The sequence below is a fragment of the Amia ocellicauda genome, chromosome 11 (assembly GCF_036373705.1).
Source record: "Amia ocellicauda isolate fAmiCal2 chromosome 11, fAmiCal2.hap1, whole genome shotgun sequence".
NCBI classification, from domain to species: Eukaryota; Metazoa; Chordata; class Actinopteri; order Amiiformes; family Amiidae; genus Amia; species Amia ocellicauda.
The window spans coordinates 25,311,970-25,334,519 of NC_089860.1; the positions used below are offsets into that span (position 1 = coordinate 25,311,970).

General features: G+C 48.4%; 1 protein-coding gene across 3 annotated transcripts; it reads right to left on the reverse strand.

The window, feature by feature from the left end:
* Positions 1–11,288: 11,288 nt before the first annotated feature.
* On the reverse strand, positions 11,289–20,333 carry LOC136763263 (F-box and WD repeat domain-containing 11-B). Of its 3 annotated transcripts, XM_066717130.1 has the most exons (14): positions 20,210–20,316; positions 17,113–17,214; positions 15,693–15,755; positions 15,381–15,600; positions 14,969–15,155; positions 14,702–14,792; positions 14,426–14,563; positions 14,160–14,278; positions 13,799–14,048; positions 13,566–13,684; positions 13,356–13,466; positions 13,165–13,243; positions 12,531–12,695; positions 11,289–12,397 (listed from the first exon to the last, which is right to left on the reverse strand). In XM_066717130.1, the coding sequence occupies exons 1-13, from the start codon at positions 20,246–20,248 to the stop codon at positions 12,534–12,536; spliced, it is 1,680 nt and encodes a 559-aa protein (XP_066573227.1). In that variant the 5' UTR covers positions 20,249–20,316; the 3' UTR covers positions 11,289–12,397; positions 12,531–12,533. The 3 variants fall into 3 exon arrangements, with proteins under 3 accessions (XP_066573227.1, XP_066573228.1, XP_066573229.1); XM_066717131.1 differs by lacking the exon at positions 17,113–17,214 and having other exon boundaries at positions 20,210–20,333; XM_066717132.1 differs by lacking the exons at positions 15,693–15,755; positions 17,113–17,214 and having other exon boundaries at positions 20,210–20,313.
* Between the last annotated feature and the right edge of the window lie 2,217 nt (positions 20,334–22,550).

A 22,550-nucleotide genomic window follows, 5' to 3' on the forward strand; every position in this document is an offset into this window, starting at 1 on the left:
TCTCCAGACACAGGAGTGCTCACCTGTGGCCTTTTTATCCATACTAAAGGTCTGATTGCAAAGTGAACTCTTACACAGTTACAGATTGCACATGTGAAGATTGAATGTGATCAATGGGTAATTGAGCTTAGCTTGTTGAAGAGTGTGGCTTTTCATTTGCACACAAGATATTTTAGTTGTGAAGGTTGTGCCAAATGTAGAGAATTGTGTGTTGTGTTTTGCCAAACATGTTATAGAATTGTAATGTGAATGGAAAGCAGAAAATGTGCCAGTAGCATTTCAGATTTGGTGTGTGGTTCTGGTAAATTAGTTACAGGTTTTGGTTATTGTGTCTCAAGTTCTACTTGTAGTGTGTTAACAATTGGGAAAAACTGTAATAGGACTGTACTGTATCTCTGAGAGTTAGTGTGTGTTTATAGGGGGGCTAGGGTGCTTGTACTGGCCTGTACACAGCTGCCCCCCCAAATGAGCCAGTCTGGGGACAATAGAAATATTTAGTTTTTCAAGTCAGTGTCAGGAAGCAGTGTGTTTACTGCAGAGGTGTCAACAAGTCATTATTTTGTAAGTCCAAGTAAGTCCCAAGTCTTTTTGCTTTCCCCCAAGTCAGTATTAAGCAAGTCTCAAGTAAGTCCCAAGTCATTGAGCTACAAGTCAAGTCAAGTCTCAAGTCTTCAATTTTGAGCTTCGAGTCTTCAAGTCATTTATAATTAATTACCACTTATGATCTTATTTTTTTAAGTAATACAATACATAACACAGCAGATTATCAAAAACATTTTTATTGTCCATATATCACCAAAATAATGTGCAATGTAATATGTAATAATGTGTATATATATATATATATAGCTCTGAAAAAAGTTAAGAGACCACTGCAAAATTATCAGTTTCTCTGGTTTTACTATTTATAGGTATGTGTTTGGGTCAAATGGACATTTTTGTTTTATTCTATAAACTACTGACAAATTCCCCAAAAAATATGAATGGAATGTAATGGCTGCCATACATGTAGAGATCATTTTGTAGGGCTCTGCCAGTGCTCTTCCTGTTCCTCCTCGCACAAAGGAGCAGATAGTGGTCCTGCTGCTGTGTTCATGCCCTTCTATGAAATGCTGATTTAAGAAAAACCTGCAGTGGTCTCAATTTTGTCCAGAGCTGTATATACAGTAGGTTCCCTATATATATATATATATATATATATATATATATATATATATATATTGGTGAATTATGGGACAAAATCCAAGGAAAAAATATGAAGATGGGTTTTCTTTTTGGTCCAAAGCAGAAAATGCACACTCCTACTACTGAGCCTTACTTCGAACATAAGTAGAAGAACATCAACCATGTTGCTAGATGTCTTCATGCATCAATGAAGTATTGTACTTGCACTACAGAGGATTGCAAAATATAAGTTGAACAGAACCCTGTCACTCATCTGTGCACGATGTGGTTGTAGAATTAATCCACCATGGCTGAAAACCCACTCAATAGGTGCACTTGTTGCTGGTACAGCTAATGCCCTCACTGCCACACTAAAGAGTGATGGCAGAGTTTTCCTATTCATAGCCCAGAACAGGAGGCTGTTTTGTCCTTCACACATTGTGAGGTACTGGCTGAGCTGAGAGGCAGGGGATACATTTTGATACAAATTTTAAGCAACTTTAGCACTTTATGATTCTGTTTAGAGATAACTGGATAGCTAACTACTAAAATGAACACTACCCGATTGTGCTAGAATGTTGAAAGTTGCCGCTTAGCTAGCTGGGTGATCGTGCTTGGGACAGCGAGGACGCGTTAGCTAGTGGAGGAGACGTCACAGGCATGCACCTGTGCTGTAGTCCCGTTCTTCTAAAAGTTAGCATTTTGCTAGCTATTCCTTACTGTCTGTAAGTTTGTGCTTCAAGACCTATAATGGCCGAATGTATTGAAAGAGGGTAACTTCCACAACAAAACTTATAAGATGGCCTAAGCCTGTGTTGAACATAGACTTTATTTGAGCGAATTTTCTGAATCTCTATGGGAAAAATTAATGGGATTTTTGCGTAAGGAACCAGAAGTTAATTTGGATACATTAGTGCCTACAAAGTGACGACACCACTTCGGCTCTCTATTGTCTTTGGTGAGAGTCTGTGCCCAAGGACACATAGTATGACAGGCCCTGACACAATTAGTGCCGTATTCATCCGTAGTCTGCCACACATCCATTTGAATGTAACAAAAAATGTACAATAACAAACAACATAAAAATGAGAAAAGTGAGTTTCTTTTTTCAAGTCATGCCAAGTAAAACACCCGCAAGTCAAGTCACAAGTCATTGATTGCCAAGTCTAAGTCAAGTCTAAGTCATTTCAGCTTTTTTCAAGTCAAATCCCAAGTCTCATAAATTTTGACTTGAGTCAACTCGAGTCCCAAGTCACTTGACTCAAGTCTACACCTCTGGTTTACTGTGTGGAATAGTGCTGTCTCATAGGACAGGACAGAGCACAGCACAACACAACACAACAGCAAAACACAAAACAACGCAATGCCGCAAAACACAACACAACGTAGTGCAACACAACACCGCACAGTGCAATGCAACACAGCAGAGCAGTGAGCCTACACACACTCTCAAACACTCTCTTACACAAGCACTAACACTCACACACACACATACACACGCACACACACACACTCCTGTGCGTGTGCTGTCTTGCGCAAGTCCCCTTGTCAGTGCTCCAGACCCCCCCACCACCACCCGAGCAGCTGTGCGGGTGATGTCATTGCAAGCAAGCAGGCAGGCAGGCAGGCAGCACCACCCCCCCCCACACACACCATACCTCCCCCCCGCTGCTGTTCCCTTATTGAAAGCAGAGATCCTTAAATAACTAATAACAACCCCCCCACTCACACTCACACTCTCTCTCTCTCAAACACACACACACACACACACACACTCACACTCACACTCACACACACACTTTCTCTCTCTCTCTCTCACACACACACACACACACACAGACACACTCACCTTCATACTCTCTCTCACACACACACAGTCTAGCTCCCTCTCTCAGTCTCAATGGATTATTGCAGACTGGACACTGACCACTGGGACAGGGGTAAAGGGTTAGAAGGAAAGAGATATAGATGGGTAGAGAGGAAAATAGAGAGAGTGAGAGAGATCCAGTGAAGTGTTTTTTGTTTTTTGCTTTTACAACTTATAGAAAGTTCAATGTTCTGTCAATTCTAAATGTTGATGTTTCAAGCTTTGGCAATACAAATATGTATTTTTGTCATGCCAATAAAGCAAACTGAATCCAATTGAATTGAGAGAGAGAGAGAGAGAGAGAGAGAGAGAGAGAGAGAGAGAGAGAGAGAGAGAGAGAGAGGAAAAGCAAAGGAACATAGGGAACAGGGAAGAGGAGGCAGAGTGCAGGGTTTGAATGGACACAGACCCACAAGAGAGGGCAGGAGGGATGGGAAGAGGAGAGTGGGGACAGGGCACTGGGTTCAGGGTTTGAGTGGAGGCCCTGCCAAAAATACTGTTTATTGGTTTAAGTATTTTCTTTTCATCAATAAAAACAATTCAATTTTTAATACTTGTGATTAAAAACATTGACATATTAATCCTTAAAATCACTTAAAATTTTTAAAATCTTGTGATTTTTAACCAAACTAAAACAATAAACTTTAAAATAAACGTGCTCAAATCAAATAAAGAAAACGTGATAAAAGCAAAAAATTGCACACCAACAAAAGAGTCAGATACATTGAAAATAACTGAAAATGCATTGAACAAATTAAAAAAACAATTAAAAAGGAAAAAATAAAAAACAAACAAAAAAGGTCCAATGCATTTTAAATTAAACCCAAAACGGTCAATGTATCTGACAACAAAATATAACAAAACTCTACCAAAAACCCTAAACAATTGTGATTTAAAAACAACTAAATCTTTAAAAACAATTAAGATTCATTATTTAAAATCTTCTTTTAAAAACAATCATTCTTAAAATCTTTAAAGGATCTTTAAAAGATCTTGGACTCGGGCTCCAGCAGGGGGGAACTAACCGAGAGAGAGAGAGAGAGAGAGAGAGAGAGAGAGAGAGAGAGAGAGGAAAAGCAAAGGAACATAGGGAACAGGGAAGAGGAGGCAGAGTGCAGGGTTTGAATGGACACAGACCCACAAGAGAGGGCAGGAGGGATGGGAAGAGGAGAGTGGGGACAGGGCACTGGGTTCAGGGTTTGAGTGGAGGCCCTGCCAAAAAGGTGGGTGTGTCTGTCTGTCACCCCCCCCCTCACCCCTCTGCCCCTACTTCTCCTCTCCCCTAACTCCTTCCATTTCCCTGTTCCACACACAGCTCTGGGAGGAGACCTGCTTCCCAGCACTCTCTCTATTTCTTCCTCTCTCTGCCAGGTCTCCAGGCATGCTTTGAATTTAGCAGCCCCCCTCCTCCTCCTCTTTTTCTCTCTCCCTCCTTCGCTCTTTCTCTCTCTCAGGGCAGAAGTGCGCACAGTGCTGCCACTTGGAATGTCCTGTGTGTTTCCAGACTTTGAAACTGTTTCATTCGTCTAATAAAAGGCAGGTTCTGACCACAACAAAAGCCCAGCAGCCCCAGCACAGAATAAACTATTTCATTCCCTTTTCCCTTTTTTCCTTCAGCAACCCCCCCCCCAACCCTCCCTCTATCCTGCTCTCTCTCTCTCTCTCTGTCGCTCTCTTTTTTCATTTTGGCTTTGGGAGAAATATGTGCACTTGCTATGCTTTTTCCATGGGATTGCCGTTTTCTGGAATAGATTAGCTGGAGAGAGAGAGAGAGAGAGAGAGAGAGGGAGATGGGAGAGATGGAGGGAGGCAGAGGGGGAAGGGGGGAAGGAGGGAGGGAGGAAAAGGGGAAATGCACAGCAGGGTAACAGCAGAATTTGCCCCTCAGTGACAGGGCTGAGGAAGACAAGGAGGGACAGAGACAAGGAGGGAGGGAGGAAGGCAAGGTGAGCTAGTGATAAGAACTGGGGGATCAGCAGGGAGAGAGAGAGAGAGAGAGAGAGACAGAGGATTATCAGCACTGCATCTGTAAATCTCTGACCCTCAGCCAGACACAGTGACACAGACAGACTGTGACACTGCACTAATGAACCCACTGCAGCCCAGCTCTGTGACGCCCCCTCCCCAGACACACACCCCACTCTAGTCACACACGCTCAAACATACTCACCCACAGCCAACAACCCCACTCTCCGCAGCCCTGAATTCTCTCCCCACTCTCCTGTGTGGAAAAAATATCACCGTGACAACAGCCTAGCCACAACACCCCCCCCAACCCCCAACCCCCAACCGCTGCCCTCATGTAGTCAGTGGCACAGAAACCCAGGAAATGGTTTGGTTGGCCACATAGTAATTTTGACTGTCCTGTGTAATTTAGCGGTGAAGGGGGGAGCCACTCCTGTCGAATATTTTTTGTTGGCCACTTTTGAGCTGCACTTGTCCCTGGCTGGCGGTCAATGACTGTTTAAAAGTATAAATACTGTTCGCATACATATAGATATTACTATAGAAATAGTTAAAATGCTGACATTTCAAAACAGAACAATCTGTGTGTGTGTGTGTGTGTGTCAGTGTGTGAGAGTATGTGAGTAAGTTTTATTTTGTGTAGTTAAATCAAACTAAATTAAGTGAAATGAGGGTTAGGTGTTGGTCAGGGCTGGGGTCAGGGTTCGAGTCCCCAGTGACCCCAGGCTTCGTTTCCCCCGAGTGGCTGGCTGAGGTGTGGCTCTGTAGGGGCCTAGCTTGACACTGTGGTGCTGGCTGGGGCTCAGGCTGCTGTCGGGGCCGAGAGCGAGGCAGGACCTCCTGCTGTAACACAGTGGCTATGGGTCAGCGCTCTGCCGTCTGCCCTGCAGCGCTGCGTCTGCTGAACACACACACTCTGGGGTTATTCAGGTGTGCGGCTCACGGGCTGCTGTCCCTGCATGAGCTGAAGATTTGGAAGATTTACAAAAAAATCCACCATTAAAAAAAGTGAAAATCAAAAAATGTGAGAATTTGGTTCAGTATTAATTAGGGATACAGGATACATCCCACACCCCACATCAACACACCAACACCTGTGACAACCACACTGACCTCCCGACCCATCCCCTGTATCTCTTTCTCTCCGTCTTCCTCTTCATCCCTTCTTTCTTTGTCCCCCACCTCTCTCTCTCTCTCTCTCTCTCTCTCTCTCTCTCTCTCTCCCTCTTTCATCTCAGGCCAGGCGTGCCCAACTGTAGCCAATTAGCATTTTTTCTCTCCTTCCCTCCCTCTCCCTCTCTCTCTCTGTCTGTTTGGTGTGTAAATTAGATTTGGAGAGTCTGGATGGAACTCAGATTTCTGACTATTTCAATCTTTCCTCTTTCGCTTTTTTTTTCGTTTTAATACGAATAAAAACCTGCTGGCAATTAGTGAAGGTTTATAGAACTGGCACGACCGTCTCTCCCCTCTCTACCCTTCTCTTTCCCTCCCTCCCTCCCTCTCTCTCTCTTTCTCTCCCTCTCTCCTGCTGTCTATTTCCCCCCTCTAACACCATCCCTATATCGTCCATTCATTTTATTCCTCCCTCTGTCTTTTGATGCAGTCTTCCCATTTTCTGTTTCCCTCTCTCCTGCTCTCTCCTACCCCTTCTCTCTCTCACTGAGTGTAATGGACTAATGATTAGGGAGAAACACATTCACATTTTCCTTCCACACTGATGCCAGCTGGGCTGCCAGTGCCTACTACACTCTGGGCATTTGTGCCAGGGAGAGGGAGAGAAGGAGAGGTGTGTAGCAGTGTGTGTAGCAGTCAGTGTACAACACTGTATAACATTACTGGCTTGTCTGAATGTGGGTTCGTTGTGTGAATGTGTATTTGAGAGTGTGTGCGTGTCAGTGTGAGTGTCAGTGTCAGTGTCAGTGTGCGAGTGTCAGTGTATAAGTATGAGAGTGAGCCGACTGCCCCAGCACAGGGCACAGACTGAAATTGCTTCCACATGGTGTGCAGTGCAAACGGGTGAGGGGGGGAGGGGGGGCAGAGGCCGGGGGGGGGTTCGGGGGGGGTCAGGTTTCATCGCCCTGCTGCTGCTAAACATCTGGAGTTGTGGCTGCAAGATTAATGGAACGCCGACTGTCAAAATTCCCACGGAGCTGAAGAGAGAGAGAGAAAGAGAGAGAGAGGGAGAGAGAGGGAGAGAGAGAGGGAGGGAGGGAGTGGGAGAGAGAAAGAGTTGGGGATGGGGGCAGAGGGAATAGAGGAGAGAGACCTCTGATAGCAATGGATGTACACTATGGTCCTGGATGGGTCTGTCTAGTCCATTCTCTAAACAGTCCAGTGCAGCACATGGGAGTGCAGTTGCATACAGTCCAGTCCCGCTCTGCAGCCTCTAAAGCACGGAGACACACACAGTGCATCTGATCCAGACACCCTCCAGCAACAATGCACTGCACTGAATACAGTGCACTGAACAGGAAACACTGGACACTGACTGAACACAGACACAGTGGGCACAGCACTGGGCACAGACTGGACACAGACTGAACGCAGGCACACTGGGCACAGCACCGGACACAGACATGTTGGACACAGACATGCTGGACACAGACATGCTGGACACAGACATGCTGGACACAGCACTGGACACAGACACACTGGACACACAGCTGCAGAGAGGGAGGAATGAGCATGGAGGAGAGAGGGAGAAATTGCAAATACAGGAGAATAAAAGGAGAGAAACTTGGTAAAAGAAAGGTAGAGGGAGAGAGAGAGAGGGACAGGGAGAGAGTCGGTTGTTTTTGACAGATCACCAGCACAGAAACAGGCCAACTGCTGTCATTTAATATTTCACTGACTGAACATCTGGAGCTGCCTGTGCAATGGAAAAAACTGTGAGGAGAGAGAGAGAGGAACAGGGGGAGAGAGAGAGAGAGAGAGAGAGAGAGAGAGAGAGCCACAAGGAGAGGGCCTGCATTGATACAACCACTGCTACTGACAGTGTCCTGTTACAATACTGTGAGTGCTCCTGTTATCATGACACTGTCTGTACGGCTACTACTACCACCATTACTACTGCTCTGAGGACTGTACTATTGTAATGTGACTACATGCTCTCTCTCCTTCTCTCTCTCTCTCCACAGCGCCCTGCTTGTCTGCTCTTTAGTAGAAAAGGGTGTGGGGGGGGCTGTGTGTGTTCCAGCTGTAACGATCAGAGCCTGGGGACACGTGTGTGCATGTGTGAGTGTGTGTCAGAGTGTGTGTGTGGTAATGTATTCCGCAGCTGTCTCTCTCCTGCAGTCAGGCTCTCCAGCACGTTACCCTGTGTGCAGCACTGTGACACACTCACACACACACACACACACCGACACATGCACAAACTCAACACTCACACTGACTCACACTTGACGTGCACACACACACACTGACTCACACACACACTTAGACTCACTGGGTGCTGTGGATGTCATATAATTTGTGCGTTGGCCTTTGCACAGCTCCTTGTGTGATCCATCTAGTTTGGGCTCGTCCCTGTGACCCCTCTCTCTCGGTCTGTCTGTCTGTCTCTCTCGCGTTATTTGCTGCTAATCGTTTTATCATTTATCATCTCTCCATCTGGAGAAGTGCTCTTTCCTCTCTTGGGGACTACAATATAAACAACCCCCCCCCTCTTGTTCAATCTCTCCCCCCCCTCTCCTTTCTTGACTCAGACTTAAGACACCGATAAATCTGTCTTTTTTGTTGTGTTTGTACTGTGCAAATTCACAAATTATTGCAGTGTGCCAAACCCCTCACTGGACTGGACTGCTGCAGAGTCACTGACTGGACTGGACTGGACTGGACTGGACTGCTCTCTGTGTTTTTGTGGTTTAATGTGTTAGTACAAGATTTTGTGTAGCATTTTTGTGTCTGCTTGTGCTTGAGTGTGCTAGAATGAATCTTTGTTTAGCAGTCTGTGTAAATGTGTGCAGTTTTCACGAGGAACATGTCCAGGATACAGTGTTCAGGGCATTATGTTCAGTGTGTGCAGTGTACAGGGTATCAGATCCCAGTCCTTTTCTGCCCTCACCCTTAAATGGTAGAATGACCTTCTCAATGAAGTCAGGACAGCAGAGTCCCTGACCACCGTCCGGCGAAGACACACCTGTTCAGACTGTACCCATAATGCAGCAGCCTGATCTCCTGGGCAGCTCAGCACTCTGGCTCTTATGCACTTTATAAAACTCTGCTTCCTTATGCTCCTTCTTATGTATTGTTGGCACTTCTTTAGTTTTACTGCAACTTCTCCCAAGTGTTCCCCGCCCCTTTAGCACATACCTGGGACTTAAATGTATTATGTCAGCTCTTGTTCGCTCATTGTAGTGGGGTGTGTGCTTCTTCTATTTTGGACTGGTCATATTAATACACTTTTAGAATGCATTGAAATGTTTGTGTAAATTGTACGGCACTAAGAATAAGGGCATCTGCCAATAAATAATTAATGCTGCATTCATGGCAGTGTGTTCACTGTGCGCAGTATTCTGTGCAGTGTGTTCAGGGCAGTGTGTTCAGTGTGGAGTGTGGCATGTTCAGTATGCAGTGTTCAGGGCTGTGTGTTCAGTGTGCACAGTGCCCACATTCCTGTTCACATAACTGAGATTCTTTGGCTGTGACACACAGCCCCATCCCCACACCCAGAGAGAGAGAGAGACACACACACACACACCCTGCTCCTGCTGTCCCCCACACAGCCTCAGGATCCTGGAACAGTATTACCTGGACTGGGCCCTCCCTATGAACCTGGCCAACACCAGACTTGTGCTCTTCCAGAAGAAAAAAAGACAAGAATCAGGCACACAAATTGTAGTTCACCCTCAAAGGCACTTTGCACCAGTATGCAGTCAGCTGGCCCTCCCTTGGCCTGATGGTCAGCACATCAGGGGCCTTCTTGCCGGCTGCCCAGTCAGAAAAGGCACGCATATACCCCCAAGTCCGGGTGACAGTGTTATCTCCAAACTGCTCCCGTACAGCAATGAGGAGAGGGGCCCAGCGACCTGCCCTGACCACAGCCAGGAAGACAGGAGCCCTGCTGAGGTGCTGGACCTGGAGATCTGCACACACCCGCTCCAGCTGCATAGGAGCACCACCAACAACGGCTACAGGGCCGAACTGGGCCATTCCCGCTGCTGCTCAGTGTGGACAAGAGAGCCCTGTCAAACTTGGCCCACCTCAGACACAGCTACCCAGACTAAAACTGCCACAAAGCCCTGCAGAGCCAAGACACAGTGCCCCAAGCACTCTGGCACAGCAGCTCAGTGGCCAGAACCACAGCCAACTGAGCACACAGCCCCCGAGATCACCCCGGTCACCTGGGAAATTTGAACGTGTCAGGAAACGGCACAAAGACACTCTACAGCCACATAAGTTGGAGCCCCACTGCCTGCAGAGGGACTACAGCCTGGATCAGAACCACACAGAAAGACCCCAAACACCTACCGATCCTGACAGGTACGGACCAGCACCGTCAGAAGAGGAAGCCCAGAGAGGAGAGGGTGTGTGGGCTGTGAGCTGTACGGACTGGACAGTACTCTACAGTGCTTGGTCTAGATTATTCTGCTGCAGTGTCTCCAATTGGACTTCTAAGCATTTTTTTTTTTTTTTTTAATACACATTTAATAAAATTTGAAGTAATGTATTGTTTAATTGGATTTTTCACCAAGATCAGAGACCAAGACAGAGAGGACTAACACTAAGAGAGTGGGGCACTGACTGACACACGGTGCAGTTTGAGATGCTGGCCACCTGGCTGGCTACTGCCCCTTAGTGGCAGAGCACAGTACTTATAGCATAGGCAACACAAACAGCAGAGCAGGGTGGGGTGCACATGGAAGGAATGTGTGTGAGAGAGGGTGTGGTGGCAGGGGGCAATGGGGTCAAGAGGGTAACTATGGGCAAGGATAGGGAGAGGGGGGGTAGGGGATGTGTGCATTACTGTGTAAATGTGTTAACCTACATTTTCTCACTGCCTCACAAGCCTCTGAAAAGGAGAGAGCAAGAGCATAAAAATCTGCATAGCACACACGGACACTTTCTACACCCCACCAAAGCAGTGCACACCGATACATTCACTGCTGTATACTAGCTACACTTTCAAAAGCACACTGCCCACCCCCCCACACTATCAATACACTGACACTACAACCATTATGCTAAACTCAAACCACTACAGACTCATGTACACTCACACAATACACCACTCGCACACTGACAAGCACACACACAGACAGATCCACTACCCTCCCCCACACACATCAGCCTCCACAGTCCAGTACTTTATTCTGTTCAATAATAAGAGTCTGTTTTTTCTTAAAAAAAATCATTTCAATATACAACACAATCTCTGACAAGACAATTCTGTTTACAGCTAAACTCAGAGCAATGTTACAAGTCTTTCAGATCCAAAGCAGGCAGAGAGAGAGATAGAGAGACAGAGACTCATACGCTTTGTTAGTACATTACAAAGAAACTTTTGGAAATAAAAAAACAGACCAACAGACATTCAGACAGACAGAGACAGGGGTGACCCCCCATCTCCCATGCAGAGTTGAGTCTCTAGGAAGGAAGTTGAGTGTTTGTCTCTCCGTTTGCATTTTTCCCTCCCGTTTAGCTTCTTGTGTGAAAACACAGCTGTCCTGCAGGGGAAATCCGTGGCACAGAGCACGGGGGGGCTCAGTCTGTGTGTGAGGGGTGGTGAACGGCCTCCCACCCCCCCACTCATCCCTACATTTCCTCTCCCTCACTCTTGCAGTGTCCCTGGGGCCAGAGTCCAGAGTCTCTCTGTCTCTCCAGTCTCTTAGGGGGAGTGTCCATCCGTCTCCTGTCTACAAGTCTGTCTGGGATGCTGTGCCAGGGTGGACAGATTTGACGGAACGAGACAAAAAAACAAAACAGGGGGCAACGGTTATGACCCCCCCCACCCCTCCCCCAACAAAACGACACAAAGAACAAAAACAAAGGAGACAGGAATTCGCTCCTGGGGACGAGAGGTCAAAGGTCAAAATCCATCCTTGTTTCCGGTGGTTGGGTTGGTGATGGGGAAGGGGGGGGGGAGAGACTGTGAGGTGAAAGGTCAAGTGTCACTCAAGTGAGGCTCAGGGCAGGCTTGTGTGCGGGGTGTTGCCATTGGTTACAATCCTTTTTCTCCTCCACACCCTGTCCCCAATGCACTCCCCTCCCCCCGAAGAGCAAGGGATGGTGAGAGGTAGGGGAGGGGAGGGGAGGGGAGGGGAGGAGGAGGGGCTGTGTTCAGAAGTCCATGCGTCTGTGTGGACCCCCCCCTCCTCCCCCAGCAGTAGAGGACCCCACCCCCTCTTCTGTCTCTCCCCCAGTGCAGAAATAGTCTCTTCCCTGGCTCACACGGGACACACCCTACAGAGGGAGAGAGGGGGTGTCAGGATTCAAAGAAAGCATGAGCACAACTCAGACTCAAGGTATTAAAAGCCCGTGGCAGAGCTGCAGATGCAGCTAAAGGAGTGTGCAAGTGTAGAGTCAGTGTGCGTACCTGCTATCTGGAGATGTAGGTGTAGGTGCGGGAGGGCGACCGGCCCTCACTCTGTCCGTTTGACGACACATTAAGAAAGTCCCAGATCAGGATGGTGTCGTCATGGGAACTGCTGATGATCTGGAACTCATCGAACTGCAGCCGGAACACACGGCCGGAGTGCTCCTGAGAGACAGCAGAGTCACTACCCCACACACCGCGGCACCACTGCACCACCCACGCATGCACAAAGTGGCATCACTATACATGCACAAGTGCTTATCAACTGGTAATACAAGGTTTAGGATAGGGACCGTCTAGGACCAGGGTTGGAGACCACTGGTCTAGTGATTACTTGTTATTTAGAGAGTACTGCATTTCAGTGATCAGGGTCAGGCATTTTGGTCAGGGTTCGAGTCACCAGTGAACCCAGGCTGCGTTTCCCCCGAGTGGCTGCCGGAGGTGTGGCTCTGTAGGGGCCTAGCATGACAATGTGGTGCTGACTGGGGCTCAGGCTGCTGGTCGAGGCCAGCACACACACTCTGGGGTTATTCAGGACTGTGACTGGTTAGTTGCCATAGCTGCACTAACTGAAGACATGCAAGACATTTAATTGGGGGGGGAATTAAAAAAACAACAACACAGACTCACTCACCACCAGTGTGCGCAGACACAGAGTGCTGGCTGGGGCTCGAGGGTCCAGGGCTGCCTGTAGGTCCCACACCTTTATCTTACTGCAGAAGGAGAGGGAGAGAAGTTTACACTGAAGAGTAAAGTATCAGTTTTTGTCAGTGCACCAGTTGGTCAGTCAGCATCTCAGTTTATGGGTCAGTTGGTCAGTCTCACCCATCGTAGGCTCCACTGACAATCCTCTTGTTGTCGAAACGGATGCAGCGCACTAACTCCTCGTGCCCCTCCAGGACCCGTAGGCACGCTCCACATTCGATATCCCACAGCCTGAGGAGGCGTCAGAGGGGGGGAGGGGGGTTATTACACTATAGCACAGTGAGGACAGTGACAGACTAAACCGATGTTGGGATAGAGGGACAAACTGACCGGATGGTGTTGTCCGAGGAGCCGCTGACCACCAGCCTGTCTCTGTACTGCAGGCAGGCAATGCCACGCTTGTGTCCGTTCAGTGTGCGCACAAATTCACACGTACTGGTACTCCACACCTGAGAGGTGGGGGGGTAGGAGAGAGGGGAATGTGTCAATCAAATCAGCCAGCACACCATAAGCTCCTGTCCTGTCTCCACATGCAAACTGTTCTCCCTCCCTCCCTCCCTCACCTTGATGGTCCTGTCCCCAGATGCGGAGACGATGTACTTGTCGTCAAAGTCCACGACATTGACGGCGGCACGGTGTCCCACAAGGACGCGCCGCAGGCTGATGTCAGTGGGTGACGCCATGTCCCACACCGCGATGCTGCGGTCCTTGGAACAGGTGACCATCAGCCCATTGCTGAAGCGCAGGTGCAGCACCGCCTCATTGTGGTGAATCAGCGTGTTCAGCACCTCCCCTGAGCCCACGTCCCACACGCTGAGAGAGAGAGTGAGTTAGTGTCAACGTCAGCGTGTTCAGCACCTGAGAGAGCACTGGGTGCAGTGCATGTACAGCAGGCATGTGTGCAGTGTGCATGCATGTTCTCACCGCACAGTGGAGTCAGAGGAGCCAGTGACGATGACCCTCTCATCATACTGCAGACACAGCACTGAGCCCGTGTGGCCTGTCAGGATCTTCAGACACTCCAGAGACTGCTTATCCCAGATCTACAGACAGACACGGAAACAGAGAAAGGGGAAAAGTTGAACCAGTTAGACACACACAACCTTCTTCTCCATCCTTCTCTTTCTCCCTCACTCTTCCCAACCTCCCGCTCCTCCCCTCCAACCCTCTCTCCCTCCCTGTCCCCTGACCTTTATGGAGTTGTCCCTGAGGCCACTGATGATCTTGTCGTCGTCATACTGCAGGCAGTACACCCCCTTACTGTTTTCCGAGCGGCACTGGATACGCTGCAGATTGTGCCGCCCGCAGCGCCAGTTTGCCTCAATCGTCTGGGGAGAGAGAGGGTGGGAGAAGGGTAGTGAGAAAGTGGAATCGAAAATGGGGACAATGAGCACAGAAGAGTGTTAAACGAGAAACAACCTCTCTCTAAGAAATACGACTGAGGAGTGGAGAGTATGTTAAGTTACCTCGATGTCCTGGATGATTTTGGGGTAGAGAGAGCGGTAGTAGGAGTTTGGGGGGACCTCTGTTGTGCGATTCTTAAATAGATACTTCTCCCTGGAAAGAAAGAGAGAGAGAGAGAGAGAGAGAGAGAGAGAGAGAGAGAGAGAGAGAGAGAGAGAGGCAGGGAGGGAAAGGTGTTACAGAACACTGACTGTTTGTTGGTAGGGCTGATTGTATGTGGATGGGTCAACTGGTCAGTCTTGAGGTCTGTGTGTGGTTAGCAGTCTCACCACTGGTGCCGCTCAGACAGCCCCTTCCACAGTGGGTCGGTGCGGACCATGCGCTCGATCAGCTTCTTCCACAGCATCCCGTCGGAGATGACCCGCTGCCATTCCTTACACACCAGTTCAGCAGCACACAGCGACTGCGCATCCAGAAACGAGAGGATGTTCTCCGCTATGTGGTCTAGGCCCTGGGCTGGGAGGGGGTGGGGGAGGTGTTAGCACTGTACCGTTTACAATACTGGACTGAGTGAGTACAGTGCGTATAGTGCACAGGCATGTCAGTGAACAGTGTACAGGTGTGCGAGTACGGTATGCGAGTGTACAGGTGTAAGTAGTGTACAAGTGTGCGAGTACAGTGTGTCCGTGTACAGGTTTACGAGTACAGGTTTCAGGTGTCAGTGTACAGATGTGTGAGTACCTGGCAGGGCGGTGATGAAGTCTCTCTGCAGCATAGGCTTGAGGTAGGAGTTGATGTGGCCGTGCTGGTAGTGACACATGCGGGAGATCAAGTGCTCCACAAACTCCACCTGGTCAGCCTCTGACCACTGCTCAAACAGCTGGATACACACGTCCTTCTCCTTCTCATAGTTGCCCTCCGATGGGCGTTTCCTCGAACCTGTCACTGGCCCGTTAATGTTCTGCACAGGGAGAGAAGAGGTGGGAGTGGACAAGAGGGGGATAATGCAGTGTAGTGTGTGTAGTATAATGCAGTGTAGTGGACTTCACAAACCTTGAACATAATGGTCTTCTTTGGAGAGAGGTCTTCATTTTGAGATTCCATAACAGAAGTGTTCTGCAAGGAATGGAGGGGGAGAAGTGAGACAGGCAGGGACAGGGACAGAGAGAGAGAGAGAGACAAAGGCAGAAATGATAACAAGGAACTGAACACTGGCAGAAGAATGGATGTGAGATGAAGGGATGGAGAGGGAGGCAGCTCAGACTCTCAAACAGGCACAGGACAGAGAGACCAAGAGAGAGAGAGAGAGAGAGAGAGAGAGGGGGGGAAAGAGGGAGACTGCCTAGCTCAGCCTGAGTGCCCCCTGCTGGTCTGTTTGTTCTAGTGTGGCACTAACGCAGCCCTCACCCAGTCTGATAAAAAAAACTAACACAAACACGCATAAACACTGAATGCGAACATGCACACACTGATCGTGCGCACTGAACACACACGCTCAACACACACTGAACAAAGAACGCAGTGCTCTGTGGGTGTACAGGTGAGGGTGTCAGTGACAGAGTGCAGCTCCACAGGTACACTACATTTTACAGAAATTAGACATTTGTTACAGTGATTAATCACAAATACAGCAGCAAGAATTAACAGAATGGACATTGCAGGAGTGTCAGACCACAACAGGGCCTGCACACTACAAAGACTCATGCTCACTCATTTCTCTCTCTCTCTCTCTCGCTCTCTCTTTCTCTCTCACCCTGCTGTATCTCACCAGTGGCAATACAATCCCTGCTGCAAGAATGGGAGAAAAGGAGTGAGGGAAGGAGAAAGATAGGGGGGAGAAGGTAAAGAACTGCAGAGAGGGAGCAAAGAGAAGGTGAGAGAGGGCAGACAAACTGTGTAGCATGAGTGTAGGAGCTGTGTGTGTTTCACACTGTGCACATCTTACTCTCCCTCCTCTCTGTAAATGTCTGTTTGGTAAGGGAGGGTGGGGGGGGGGGTTTGGGGGTGCGTATGAACAGACAGACATGCAGACAACCTAAAGCAATGGTGTGAGAGATGGACAGAGACAGACAGACAAGTCAGGCAGCAGGCACTCATGCAAGCAGGCAGGCAGGCAAAGACAGACAGGGGCAGAGCTGCAGAGACAGTGACCAGACTGTTGAGGCAACGCTCAAACCCCAGACCTAGAGGTTTTGGGGGGAGGGCTGGGCTGAGAGTGAGGGAACAGACTAACTATGACAGGAGCCCCAGTGACTGCTGGGCACAGGGGAGCTACATCAAGGGTCTCTAGCCCTGGTCCTGGAGAGACACTGTACAGTACAGTGAGTAACCCTGTCCTAGATGATAAAGATCCTGTGTGTGTATGGTGGTGGATGGGGGGGGTCGTCACGTCTCTGCGCCAGTGCCAGAGTCCCTGCCAAGAGGAGGACGAGGGGAAGAGGAGGAGCAGGAGGAGAGGAGGATAGATGGGCACCTGAACTCCCCTGGCAGTTGGAATGCTGCGCAGACACCTCAGTGCACACAGACTCTCTGCCACCGAGGAGCAACTGAGCCAGAGAGAGCGAGGCACTGAGCACTGAGAGACAGAGGGAGAGAGAGGGGGGAAATGGGGGGGGGGGGAGAGAAAGAGAGAGAGAGAGGGGAGAGGGAGTGAGAGAGAGTGAGGGAGGGGGAAGGAGAGGGAGAAACAGCCATTAGAGCCACAACCTCTCGCTCTCAATTTCTCTCCTCTCTCTCTCTCTCTCTTACAAACCCAATCACACATACACACCTACAGATATAACCACACAGGCAAGAGCACTGTCTCAGCCACACTGAGCACTGCTGCACAGAGAGAGAGAGAGGGGATGGAACAAGTGAGTGAGGGGGTGGAGATTGAAAGAGCACAAGAAGGCAGAGAGGACAGGTGGAGCGAGGGGTTAGCAGAGAGAATGCAAAAGATGGTAAGTGAGGTGATAGGGGAGAGAGAGGGAGTGGCATGGAGGAGAAGGAAGCAAGGAGAGATGGAGGGAGGGAGAGAGAACAGGGAAGAGCAAGAATTATAAACAGCACAGAGGAGGAAAGAGTGATAGACAGGACAGAGAGAGAGAGAGAGAGAGAGAGAGAGAGAGAAACAAAGATTATAGAGTGGGAGACAAAGACAACATACAGTCACACACTGTGCCCCTGATGGGGGAAGGAGGGAAAAGAGGGAGGTCAGTGCACAGCACATACAAAGCTCTACTCCCTATGACTACCAGGGGCAGGTAGCACTTTCTCTGCTGTGTTCACTACCCACACTGCCTCTTTCTTACAATACAAGAACAAAATATTAAGTTAGTACTTTTTTTAGTGTTGGCACAATTAAAAAAACAAAAATAAAATAAAACACAGACCCAAACACGCACACATACACAAACACACATACCACCTGTAGGGCAGTGTCCAGAGTTCAGAGGTGATAGTGTGCCTGTATCACAGACATAGCAACAAGGGGGGGGGGTAATGGGTGAGTGTGTGCATATTTTTAAAAATCTAAAAAAAAAAAAAAAAAAGGGAGAGGGAGAAGGGTAGAGAGAAAGAGAGGGGGGGGGGGGGGGGGGGGGGGGGCTTGCCTGAACCCTGAAGCACCAACAAGCTGACCCACACCTTGACTGACCACGTGGTGGGAGCAGACTCCAGAGACGGAACTGACTGTGCAGGTGTCAGTGTGCAAGTCTGTCTGTCATCAGTGCCTGCACTAAACCAGGATGGGAAGACTTATTGCAATTGCTTTGTTACTTATTAACCCCCACCCCCTGTAGTCTGAGACCCAGAGTGTCAGTGTGGGTGACACTCTGGGACACAGAAACGCACTGAACCAGTGATTTGGAAAGAAGGATGTAACTTATGCCAATAAAGCTTTTCTGAATTTAACTGAATATTAATAGTCAAAGAGTTGGTTGGACAAAGAGGAACTCCTGTGTGTTGTGTGTCAGGTGCTGGAGAGTGAAATCAATACCTTCAATTATTTTGTAAATTACCTTTCACTCTGCCTTGAGCCTAGCCTGTACATTAATACTGTGGTCGCTGCATAGTCAAATATTAACGGTGTCCCCAATACTGAAGAATCACTATTGTGATTATGAACATACTTGGGGCTCTGGGAGACTGAGGGACAGGCTGCTGCGTATGGTAACAGTATCAATACTCTGCTCGGGGGGAGATGCATTCTGCTCGGTAGGAAGGGTCTGGTATACACAGAAACAACTGCCACTCTCCTTAATACTGCTTACAGTAAGTACTGGTACATTAAAAAGTAATACTGGTATTTCGGCCTAACGAGAAGCCTCCAGAAAGCACTGCACAGCTGCACATTAACACCACAGCATCCTGAACACTGAGAGGCTGCTGTACTCACAGCGAGAGGTACAAAGACCAGCAGTGCATAGGAGTCCTGCTCACAGCGTCAGGGATATTGGGTAGTACCTGTACATGCAGGGGTCAGTCACACTCGGGCTCTTGGATCGCTGTGGGCTGCCGCAGGTTAGACTATTCAAATTAAGACTTTCTTTTTAACAGATGTGTTAAAAAATAGATTAAATGGACGGAAGAGCTTTTTCATAGAGAACTGTGTATTAAAACATTGACAGCGTCTGGAAAATCGGGGTAGTGCTGTATATTGTGCTCTACACAGCCAATTATTATTTCTCAGTGTCTGTAGTGTACAAAGGTTAATTTATATGCATGTTTATCTTAAACTTAACCAATACATAGATTATCAATCCGCTAATAAATTAAAAATCATGCTTATTTGGATTAGTGTAGATTTTGAATCACTACAACATAACGCTTCGTCCATTTTAATACGAATACACACACGTATCGACCTACTACGTACAAACACATTTATAGTTATTGATATACAAAATTGTAATATACAATTTGTTTTTATAATTATGTCTATTTCCAGAAATCCAACACCCTGACGAACACACACACGGTGCGTTTCACTTCCTTCTGCGCATTTCTGACCGACAGACGACAGTAAGCACGGCGCGCTGCCGACGACCCGGGCTGAGAGAGACGGCGCCGACGCGAGGCAGGATGTGTGCGTTTCGGGGGTAATAATAACTCAGCACAGCCGTCTGTCTCTCGCTCACTCTTCCCGGCCCGACTGGCGCAGCGGCGACGCAGTGAGACGCTAACCCAATTTCGGAGCTCCTCCACCGCCGCAGGGCCCCCCCTCCCTTGTCCTCGCCCTCTGCCTCCCTCCCTCCCGGGCCCAGCTCTCGATCCCGGGGCAAAGGCAGTGCTCCAACAGGCACCTCGCTACCCCACGTCGGTCCGGCTACGACGGCCAAAGGAGAGTGGAATCCGTGGCGGAAATACCGACCTCTGGGGCCCACTCTCTGTGTCTCTGTGCGTGCCCCCCTCTTTCTCCTCCTCTTCCTCCTCCTCTCTCGTTCTCTCTGTTTCGCGATCCGGGATAATTTTTCCGTCGACCGCCCGGCTCTCTGTCCTCGGCCTCTGTTTCTCCCTCCCCGGGTACCCCCCAGTCCCCCACCGCTGCCCCTGCATCGGCGAAGTCAGTTTCTCTCGGACAGACTCACCATCAACTCCAGCGTCTTGTCCTCCATGTCCGGCTCCATGTTGTTGTTCCCCGAAACTCGCAGCGAAAATGGAAACCCAGCCCTGCGTCGGCGGCCTGCACGTCACGCTACGTCACCCCGCACACAAACCCTGCCCAGACGCTCTGCGTCACCGCGCCACAGCCACGCATGGCGACGCCTTCTCATTCCGCAAGGCTACGTTCCCATTGCTCGTCTCCTAATTGGCTCTCCCCGCTGCGTGATGGAAGTAGCGCTCCCATTGGTCCTCCGTCTCTTGGTGCCAAAGCGGCAGTGAAGGCTGGCTGAACTATTCTCAGTTGGTCCAGCAGGTGCGTTAAAGAGCTATGTGCCCCCACCTCTGTATAACCATCTACAGTTACAGGTGTATCAAATAACGATCATTTTAAGTATTTGAAGAAACTATGTCTACCTAAGATTACTTTTTGAATTCTCTATTGACTATATATATATATATATATATATATATGTTTTGTAGTATGCAGGTTTGTATCAGTGATAGCTTTTAGGTTACTTTCTAAGTAGTAGTAGCATTTAGTTTAGCTGTAGTATGCATCAATGCTAGCATGTGATAGGTTAGTGTCCATTATACTATATAAGTTAGTATATGTATGTAAAAAGAAGTGATACTAGAGTATGTAGATTAGTAGCAGTGTTTGTAGGTTTTGTACAGAAGGGTCTCTAGCCCTGGTCCTAGACAGACAGTACAGAACAGCAAGGTCTCCAGTCCTGATGCCACTGAATTAGTCCAGTCAAGTCAATAATTAGTTGAAATAATTTGTTAAGAGCTCAGCTGAATGAAGGTAAGGGTATGGCAGGGCAGCAGCCCTAGTGTACTGCTGGCCAGCAGAGCTCTGCTTTCAGTCCATTTCACTAAAAGGTCTTAATTGGGCCTTTTTAATTATTGTCAGCTGTCAGTCAGAAGACCATTCAGGGTTTTTATTCAATGCCAGAAATCAGACAGAATCCAAGGGGCCACTTATTCCATAAGTGTTAATCTGGGCAGCAACAATTTGGACCAGCCTCATGTAGAAATAACTGTTTCATGAGCAGGTTCACATCTAGCTGGATTGATTGTTGTATTGTTTTTGTTGCTGTAATTTAGCAGCAACATTGTCAGAGTAAATACAACAATCCAGTTAGAAACAAAATCAATCAGAAAATTGTGATTCTTACCACAATTGACACAGGTTGAAATAAAGACTGGATTTTCACACACCCTGAATTACCTACCACTCACTCCACCAACACACCGGAAATGCAACAGTCACTCACAAGAAGCGGCCACACCCCCCTGTTGTTGTTTTTTTGCAAAGAAAGAGAACATTTAATCATTGTGGCCAATAATTATAGTAACTCTGATTCATACAAAATAGCAGTGAAAGAAAGAAAAATAAAAAAAAATAAAAAGGAAAAGGAAGTAGTAAATCAGAAGTGTGTCTATGTCCTGGAGGGGCTGCTGTGCATCGAAGGGGGGTCCTTCAATGTGCTGGACAGACACAGCCCATCACTCCCCTAGCTCCGGTCTAATCATACAAATTGCTGGTGTGCAGCTCAGTCCAGCCCAGGTTTTCAGCATAGCCATCTTGATAACCAATCACTGTTAAATAGCTAACAAATTAATTTGGTAACATATCCACAGAGCTGGCTGCAGCTAGAGGACCTGCAGAGGGACATGGGGGAGGGGAAAATTCCCATCCACACCTCAACACCATCAGAAACACTGGCGTGCACACACCCTCATCAGTGGGTCCAAGAGCATCTCCACTTCCTTGCTTAACACTACCACCCCCCCTCCCCCCAGACTCCCCTGCAGGGGGATTTAAAACCCAACCTCCCCACAAACAGAACTGTCTCTCCCTCACTCCCCCCCCCCCCCCTCTCTCCATCCCAGTGTCCCTCTCCCCATTTCCTCCATCCCCCTCTATGAGAAACACTACACCTCTCTGCTGCAAACAGATCAGTACAGAAGAAAGTCAGAAGGACAAAGAGAGACAGGCAGAGGGACAGACACGAGCCTCACACTCTGGGGGTCCAGGATCACATTCATCTTACCCATGTGGAACTGCCCCTACAGGAGTGTACAGGGAAGCAGACTGTGGACAAAATTACAGCATTACTATTCAGATGCCATCATGGCTTCTATTGTGAGGGAGGGCAATAAGTATGATGAAATTCCTGTTGTGGGGGAGGGGCAAGTAATTCTGTCCAAGGAAGGCAGTAATTTTGTCCACCCCTGAAGATGACAGCAGCTGACTGGTCAATGGTTCAGTCAATCAACAATGTCAGTGTATAATGGAAGGCGGGACCATCGCGATGGTGA